Below are 9,178 nucleotides of genomic sequence, written 5' to 3'. Positions count from 1 at the left end.
ATTATCAATCATATTATTCGACAATTGATTTGAGTAGGAAAAATAAAAATTTGTAATGGAATTATTCAAAATGTGATAGATAAGAAAAATAAAAATTGTTAATAATAATAAAATCTCTTCATGTCTTGTTGAACAAATATAATGTAAAAGTAAGATTTTTAATCCAGTAGTTATAGAAGAAAAAACATGAAACATATATAAAAAAACTTGAACAATAATAATAATTAAAACTTATAATAACATAACATTAAAATGAAGAGAAAAAAATAGAAGCGATTCTTGTAAAGAAAAAAGAAAAAATAATGAAAGACAAAAAAACTTTCTAATAAAAGTATTATATTGATTCAAATGTTTATTTAATTTCACAAAAATTATTTAAAGAAACAATTAGACCTAAAATTAAAATATAAATATAAAAAAACACTAAAAATAAAAATGTAAACATTTTTTTATCAATGATAAATATAGATCCACAATATGCCTAACTAATATAAAAGAATTAAATTTTGATTATTGATGATAATTGATAATACGTTCAAAATATCTTTTCATACATAAAAATGAAGAATAGAAGAAATGATATTATATAAAAACATATAATAACATAAGAAGCAAAGAAAAAATAACAGGAGTGGTACTTGCAAAGAAAAAAATAATGATAAAAGACAAAGTGTAAGATGATATACTTGATTAAATATGATCTTCAATTCTCAATTTTCATTTCTCACAAACTGTATTGGATAAATGATTCATATAAAAACTTTTTAATAAAAATATAATATTGATTCAAATGTTTATTCAATCTCAAAAAAATCATTCAAAAAAATAATTAGACCTAAAATCAAAATATAAATAACACTGAAAATAAAAATTTAAACATGTCATTGATGTTGGTTTGTGGAGTTAAATTCTCAATTTTGATGATGATCAAAAACATATTTAAGTATCTTTTTTTATACATAAAAATAAAAATAAAGAATGAAAGAAATGATATTATAATAATAAAAAAAGAAGAAGAAAAAGATAGAAAGCACACCAGAAAGAAATTCGATGGATATTTATAATCATTTGAAGTATAGTTTATATAGAAAATGAAGCCATCAATTTGATAATGAACGGTGAAAACGGTAATACAATTTTAGTTATAATCAATGATTATAAATATTATTAATTTTAAAAATAATTTTATTATTAAAAGCTTTAAATAATAATAAATTTTTATAAGGAACCAAGTAAAAAAAAGCAAGAAACAAATACTATATTATATTATTTTAATATATAATAATAATAATGTATATTATTTTATTATATATAATAATAATAATGCCTTAGAAAATTTTAATATATATTATTTTACAGTATATAATACTATAAATATTTTTAGTTATTTTGTGAAATATATACTTTAATGTACCTTATTTTATAAAAAATTAAACATTGTCAAATATTATTTAATTTATTATTAATGTGAAAATTATTATTTAAAATAGTATTAAAATTATGTAATTAGGGTTAATACATTTAAATGACTATAGATGAACTTAATTGAAAATTATATTTCACAAATATGTTAACATAGAGTTCAGGTTTATTTATTTATTTTACATAAAATTCAATCTTAAAACTCATTCATGTATATATAATAATTTTCTATTAATCTTGTTTGATATGATTCAATACTATTTTAATATATGTAATCGTTAAATCTTATTAGTATTCATTTTGTAATTTTAATGTGGCATTAAAATAATCTAAAATATATTTATTTTTTTATCATTGAACAAAGAGTTATTTTAAAAAACATAATTTAAAATTAAAAATTATTGTTAACTTTATCATACCATAAATTTTGTAACATATATTTTTACATATAACTATTTTTATATATAAGTGAAACCAATAATATTTATTATTTAATTAATACATTATAGTTTTTTAAAAATATTAGTTTATAAAATAAAATTTACAATAAAAATAATGTAAAATTTTTTATATTTATATTAACTATTAGTCTTCTATCATTAATTCACATTTAGTTTATTAGTTCTATTTTAAATAATTAACATTGAATATAATTATTAATAATTCTATTTTTAAATTTATCCATTTATATCTAATTTTTATATTTTTTATTTTCATATTATATTATTTTATTTTATAATTTTAAATTCATGAATTTAATTTATTATTTTTTTAGAAATATATTTTAAAGTAACTAATTATAAAAATAAATAAATTTTTACATAGTAATATTAAATTAGTGTAAAATTTTACATTTATTTTATTTAATAATTTTTCTTTCATATTAATTTAATATGTAAAATTAAATATTAAAAATAATTAAATTATTATTAATGTGAGAAATTATTAATTTTATTAAAATATTTCAACTGCTATTGATCGGCGTTTTTTATTTTAAATTAATATAGTAATACAAAACCGAGAATTCTCTCCTTCCTCTCACTCATAATTGTTCATGTGGGAGCGTAATAAGTTTAATTCTTGTATATTACAGAATGTTCTCCTTCTTTTAAATTATTAATTTTATCGATGTGATAGCGTGATATGAACAAGTTAAATTTTTATATATTATAAATAATGATAAATAAATAAATGGATCAGTTTTCACTGCCCACGGCAACCATGGGGAGTTGGGAAATGAATCTAGAAATTTCCCCGGACCTAAACATCATGTGTTGATGGCTTAAATGTAGCCACATGAAAAGAATAGAAAAGTTCATATAACCTACGCACAAGATTTTGTAATGGATATTTCCAAAAGAAATAAAAAATATTTTTTAATAGATAAGTTAGCAATTTACGATTTGTTAATTGTGTAAAAAAAATCTTTTGTTTTTTCAAATAAATCCTTCGTTTATCTTAATTGTTTTTTTCTTCTTCTGTTTATTGAATAATTTATCCAAACTTTATCTTACAAGATTAATAAAACAATCATATGTCAAAATAATCATCTCGAAAACATAAACAACGCTGGCGATGTATGTGTAAGAATTTGGTGCTGTCCCCTAATTATGAACGAGCAAATTAGAAAAATCAATTCCCTTGGACTTGTAATATCCCTTTTCGGCGTTAGTCAACCTACCCTGGAACATCCTCCACTCCATGCCACACCTCTCCTTCACCTGCCACCAATACCACATTTAAGAATCAAAGCGCATTAAGAAAAACAAAACATTACTACACTGCTTCTTGATCAATTTAGGTAACAGTTCTAATGTGAGAAAAAGAAGCAAAAAGTTATGTGGTCAAGAAAGAGGATCCTAAACAACTACTAATTATATGAAAAGAAATATTAGTAACACATTCTTTATGACTCAAATTTATTAAAAATAAGGTATAATTTTTTAGGTTGCCCCATATTTCGCTTAATGAATTTCTTGATTTTGTAGATTTTAATAAATTTTAACCAATCAATAATCAAAAGTGCATTAAAAGGATGTGCTAACGCTCTTCATTATATGAAAGATGCATAATTTACCGCTCGCCATGCCGGTTTTCCAGTTGTTTGTGCTTCTCCCTACCAAGCACAGAGGATAACAAAAACAAATAAGTATTATACATACAGTTGCATTTGAGTGAAATAATTAGAATTAAATTAAACATAATAGGAACAATGATCATAGAAAAATAATTACCTGATTCCCTAGTGAGGGAATACCTTGGTGCACAATCCACTGAGCATCAACAACTCCAATCTTCTCATGGGCAGGCTATAACATAGGAAGTATCAGTTTAATATTCCATATAGCATATCAGTTCCATAGGAAGTAATACCAGGTAATAGGCTTACCTCAACACATTTTCTAAAGGCAAAATCAAGACCCCATCCATGGACAAATTCATTCTGCAATGAGCAGTGTGTTACAATCTTAACTTACTGGAAATCATCAACAATTAAGTATGAGCAATTGGTTACTAGATATAACCAAATCAAAATCTCAAAACACGTTAAAATAACAATCTAAAATTATTTCAATGTCACGCTGATATTTTTATGGGGTATGAAGTTCTAATGCAAGAATTGTTCTCAATAACTAATAGAGATATTAGAAAAAAATCAAATAAAGAGTAACCATTGAACCTGAATCATATGCCACACACAGCGCCATGCATTTCGTGAAAACACTGGAGCCATTATCTCAACAAACCTGCATGTTACAGAATGGTGGAATCAGCTCATTAAAGATGGGAAAATATTGTACCCCTGCCAAAAAAAAATAAAAATTCTTTAACAGTTACTTACGCTGCACAAGGAGGCAGAAGAGGGTACTTACACTTTCCTGGTTCCACTGCTTCTCTAGTAGAAATCAAAGAAATACACAGTCAACACACTTTACATTAAAACACAGCACAAGAAAAGTGGTTCTCTTACTTGTGAACTTCACTATGCTCTCTTCTCCTTGTCATATTCCAACACACCGCTTTGGTACTTTTACTAGGTTCCAAGGCAGGTTGTGATATCTCCAAGCCATGCTTTCTCACCAGTTTTAGGTATCTGCAATTGGAATTAGTGGGGAAGTGAAACTTCCTTAACAAAGCAAAAATTAAAGAAAATACACATACATCATATATCTAAGACTCACTCTTCAGCATTGAAATTCTCAACCCCCAGGTCTTCATCCCACATGAAAATATAGTCATATGGTACCACAATGTCTGGATGTAGAAACCTCTTGGCATACCACCTAAGAGGCGAAAGAAATAACAAACCATTTTAAGTTTGGTAAACAATATTAACTGAAAATATGCCACAATGAAAATTTAAGCATAGAATTTTTACCATTTGGTTTGTTTGTGAACACTGACATGAATGGCCTGTTTTGACCACTCAAATTCATCCCATTCCGTTGTTCGGCCATCATAATGAAACAGAAGGATCGTGAAATCCTTTGAAAACTGTTCAAGTGGCATATCTAGTTTAAACACGCGTTCACAAACCTATGCAGAGAAAGAGAGGAAGAGAAAGGGAGAGAACCTTTTTCACAGCTGCATCGATATTCTTTTTCTGCTCGTACCCAACAGTGAAAGTCACAAGGTACTTTGGCTTAAAGGTTAAATCCTGCGAGTGGAAGTTTTATCAAACTCTCTGTATATGGAGAACCTCACACAACAAAAATATCAGAGGCACCCCTAGTCCAAGTTAATAAAGAACAAAATAAAGAGAAAACAGAAAATAATGCTAGAAAGAAAAATATCACATGTGCCAAGCTATGTTTTTTGTCACTTTCAATAAAAAGTTTAATGCCTATACACTGGCATTGTCATTTGATCATAAATCATAATTTGAATTACTTAAAAATAATTAATTTAAAAGTCAATAAACTTACCATACATGATGGATTGTGATTAGATGATTGTGTAAAACTTTTTACATTGTCGATGCATTATCCTTTTTCTCTCTAAATAACCTTAGCATAATGTTTAACAGCACATTAATCTGTGTTTAGCTGCATTTTTCTTATAACATTTGAAGGGTGTGGCTACATTGAGCACATAAATATACTGTTGTAGTAGACTTCACCTCACTGGGAAGACCCCATAATCTGCCCAAAAATAAGTCTGATTCTGCATTTACTATCCCAGGAGGTAATCTTTCTGCACCTCTTGGATTTGTTGGAACCCAAATCTGCAGACAATCATAAAAACAAGTAGCAAATGTCTTATCATCATATATACAGACCTTAACATGTCATATTTTCAAGTGTTACAAAATGTGAAATCATGGTTAAATCCTTTGACAATTATATTTTATAATTGATTAACAAATAAGAAAAGGATGGAGAGGAAAAGAAGAGGCTTTATGGATCTCACGCTGCTATATTTAATTTTCCTTTTCACGCTAGTCAGATAACCGCATAAAATTCTAATAATATCTTGTTTTCTTCCATATATATTCTGAAAATCATTTGATTTGATCCATTATTAACCAACGCTGTTTCTGTTCACAAGGCATTTCTGCTTTCAATAACAGTGTTTGATGATCATACTTAAGCTCTACATGGGAGTAAACATCTCTAATCTCTAATTCCTTCCAAACTAAAGTCAATAACTTTTGAAACACGATGCTCAATTATAAGGTGCTAAACCTTTCTTGACTTTATGGATTTCACTCCAACTATATAATTGAATAAAATATGCTTTTTCCCCTAACTTTCTTGAATCACTGTACACCCTTCAATTTTCAAGTCCTTCTCATGGATGAAAGATGCATACCTTTGTTGCATCACTTGGAAACTGATCTTGGGATGTGATGCTGCTATCTATATATTTTTCCTGTATACAAGAGAGATGAAGCAGGCCGTATGGTAGATTCAGCTGCAAATTATTAAGCACCATTAGAGATCCGTTATAAAGTTAAATAACATCAACTATATGAATAAATATGAAATATCCTCTCAAGCATAAGGTACACCAGGAATAAGATGTTCAATCTCTGCACCTTTGTTATTGACAGTGGTGGAAGTGATAATCCTATAATTAAGCCAAAAAATCCTCCAACAAAAAGTAACACAATATGCCTCATACTTTCATTCGGTTTCCTAATAGTAAGACTGCAGGCAACAAAATGCAAAATTATGTTAGTTTAAGGGATTTGTGGACTTTAATTATAGCATATACAAAATTTCTTGAGAACAAGCATAACCATTAACACGAAGTATCTATCTCCAAATATTAGACCTGCGAGTAGCTTTCACCATTGTATCCAAGCTTTTCTGATTGTTTCCTCCATATAAGAAACTGAGATGCTAATTAAATGAATAGAGCCCTGTTTAAAGTGAAAAGAAGACAGCCAAATGGTTTAATAAATGGAACCAGATTACCATTCAGAAGAACAAAAGGAAAACACACACATACATGTTATGAGAGAAAGAGATCATACTTTCGAAAATATCACCCCAAATATTTATCTAGTGGGATTAACAAATGAAATTAGTTATACTTCCACTATGAAGGCGTTCGTTCCACTTCCACAATCCAAGTGGAAAAGTAACATATCATCATGAGATAGTTTTTTCCAACATATATAGTGACAATTGGGAAAGTATGAACACCTAGAAAGCACGCCTTATAAGTGTGACCCAAGAAATAACACAAGGAACCAAATAAAAAAAGTAGCCATTGTTGAAACAGATGAACCATAACTAAGTAACGCATGTGCTTTCCCCCCAAATAGCCTCCGCAAGTAACTTATGCGGTTTCTTTGACAAAATGAGATGCAAAACCACTTGATATCCCCAGCTTAGAGCTCAGCAATTAAAAAACTATTTGCACTTTCTTTCTAATACAAGAAATATACTGAAACCTTGGTGGATCCTCTCCCTTTGTTGAGCTAGCAACTCACAATTTTTCAACACGATCTTTATTATTATTAAGTGAACTTTACGATAGTCTTCCTAAATGACTACTAAATTTGTGAGTTCTATATGAATTTCATCCAATATGAAAAATGTATTAAAAAAGTTGTATTTCAGTCATATAAATAAGATATAGATAGATTGTATCACATTTTATTGGATATGACATCAGGAACTACCTTAAAAAAAAAGTACCATCAGTAACTCAACGAACAAATTCAACTTTACAAAAGGTAACATAGTATTCGTACAACTTTGGATGGCGATTGCTACTGTTTATCTACTAATCATCTAATTTATTCATGTATAAATTCAACCAATCCATTTAATCATAAGAATAAAACTTAACGAATTGAATAAATTATGTCAACACTACCAGATTGTTAATAAAACTTAACTAATCATCCATCATATTTTTTTAAAATATATTCATATACATACATATATTAATGACGTCAACCCTTATATATGGATTTTGAGTACAATTGTGGATGGAGAGGACTTTCTTATCTTTTTTCACAATGGGATTCTCTGACATATACTATTGTATACAGTATTTTTTGATAATCCACTAAAATATGAGACAGCAGAAACACGAAAGCCACACTTGAGGATCTCTGCTGTTTCTTATTTTCATGTCTAGCTTATGAGGAGAATAGTTTTTTTTTTTTTTTTAAATAATCGACGTGAATAGTTTTTCTTATAGAAGTTCTGTTGTGACGATATCTACGTTATTTCCAAGTTCTTGGTTTGAGAAATCTTTCAAGGAAAGCAGTGTGTGGTTACATTGCAAAGGCAGCTAAAATGTGTGCCAACACGTGATTGAGAAATCCGCCTCCTTAATATTGGCAAACTTGGAGGATCATTGAAGCAAAGAAAAGTACCATTCAAGGAACCTCGTTGACCTGTCACCTACCATAATGTAACAAGTTACTTGAATTGAGTAATAACTATTAACTAATAATGATTCAAAAAGGCACACACCAGGAAATCACACCACACCCAAAAGAATAATCCATCGCCACGACAATCACAAGAAAAGGTAGAATACCATTTTCTGTTCTAATTCCACACGAAATAGTGGAAAAGCACTTGGCGACTCATTTGAGTATAAAACATAGAGAGAAAAAAATGAAAAGAAGAAAAATGGAATAGAAATATCAATTTTTAATTATTTATTTGAGAAAAAAAACGAAAAAGAAGATTTTTGTTCACTCTCGTATCTGAGAAAACTTCTAAGTTGTCATCAGAGTACAAAAAAAAAAGATTTTTTTTTTAATTTTAGTTTAAATGCATTGGCAATGGAATTTTTGCACTTTTATTTAATTATAAATTATTATATATGATAAGCTTTTTAACTTTTACATTTACCTTAAAAATCATATTTATCATAATTTTTTTATTAATTGACAATATAAAAACTATTATGATTTGTTATACATAATAATTTTAATTTTTTACATTTATCTTTTTTTTTATTTTGGCTTTTAATAAATGATTTTTATGGCAAAATAATAATTTTATGTTTAGAAAAGAATTAATTGTTATACAATTTATTTATTTTCACTAATCTAAATAAGAAAAAGAAAATTTTTCACTTTTTCATTTATTTCTATCCATTTAAACAACACATCTTTTCTATTATTTTTTTTATCTTTTCATTTTATTTTTTCCATTCTGTTTTACTTCTAATTTGATAATATATTTTTTCAACTTGATTTGTTAGAGGTTTAACGAAGATGTGAAGCCGTTCCAACTTCCTTGTCACATTCAAATTGTTTATACCTGGCATTGCATTCATA

General features: G+C 27.4%; 1 protein-coding gene across 4 annotated transcripts; it reads right to left on the bottom strand.

The window, feature by feature from the left end:
• Positions 1 to 2,638: 2,638 nt before the first annotated feature.
• LOC100793049 (uncharacterized) lies at positions 2,639 to 7,425 on the bottom strand. 4 transcript variants are annotated; one of them, XM_006580189.3, is made up of 15 exons: positions 6,877 to 7,425; positions 6,665 to 6,787; positions 6,461 to 6,572; positions 6,235 to 6,336; positions 5,543 to 5,647; positions 4,997 to 5,080; positions 4,802 to 4,917; positions 4,605 to 4,706; positions 4,394 to 4,516; positions 4,265 to 4,318; positions 4,103 to 4,169; positions 3,812 to 3,865; positions 3,657 to 3,731; positions 3,500 to 3,538; positions 2,639 to 3,143 (listed from the first exon to the last, which is right to left on the bottom strand). In XM_006580189.3, the coding sequence occupies exons 3-15, from the start codon at positions 6,542 to 6,544 to the stop codon at positions 3,027 to 3,029; spliced, it is 1,122 nt and encodes a 373-aa protein (XP_006580252.1). In that variant the 5' UTR covers positions 6,545 to 6,572; positions 6,665 to 6,787; positions 6,877 to 7,425; the 3' UTR covers positions 2,639 to 3,026. The 4 variants fall into 4 exon arrangements, with proteins under 4 accessions (XP_006580252.1, XP_014631231.1, XP_040871498.1 ...); XM_014775745.3 differs by having other exon boundaries at positions 6,700 to 6,787; XM_041015564.1 differs by having other exon boundaries at positions 6,902 to 7,425.
• Positions 7,426 to 9,178: the final 1,753 nt, after the last annotated feature.

The sequence above is a fragment of the Glycine max genome, chromosome 5, assembly GCF_000004515.6.
Source record: "Glycine max cultivar Williams 82 chromosome 5, Glycine_max_v4.0, whole genome shotgun sequence".
Taxonomy (NCBI): Eukaryota; Viridiplantae; Streptophyta; class Magnoliopsida; order Fabales; family Fabaceae; genus Glycine; species Glycine max.
The sequence above is the reverse complement of the archived record's forward strand: the minus strand, read 5'-3'. Positions and strand labels throughout refer to the sequence as shown.

Coding starts and splice junctions, on each gene's coding strand:
- LOC100793049 (XM_014775745.3), bottom strand. CDS start 6,719: ATGGTGAAAGCTACTCGCAG. Junction 6,573..6,699: donor ATGGTGAAAGCTACTCGCAG/GTCTAATATTTG, acceptor TGTTGCCTGCAG/TCTTACTATTAGGAAACCGA. Junction 3,866..4,102: donor GTGTGTGGCATATGATTCAG/GTTCAATGGTTA, acceptor TGCTCATTGCAG/AATGAATTTGTCCATGGATG.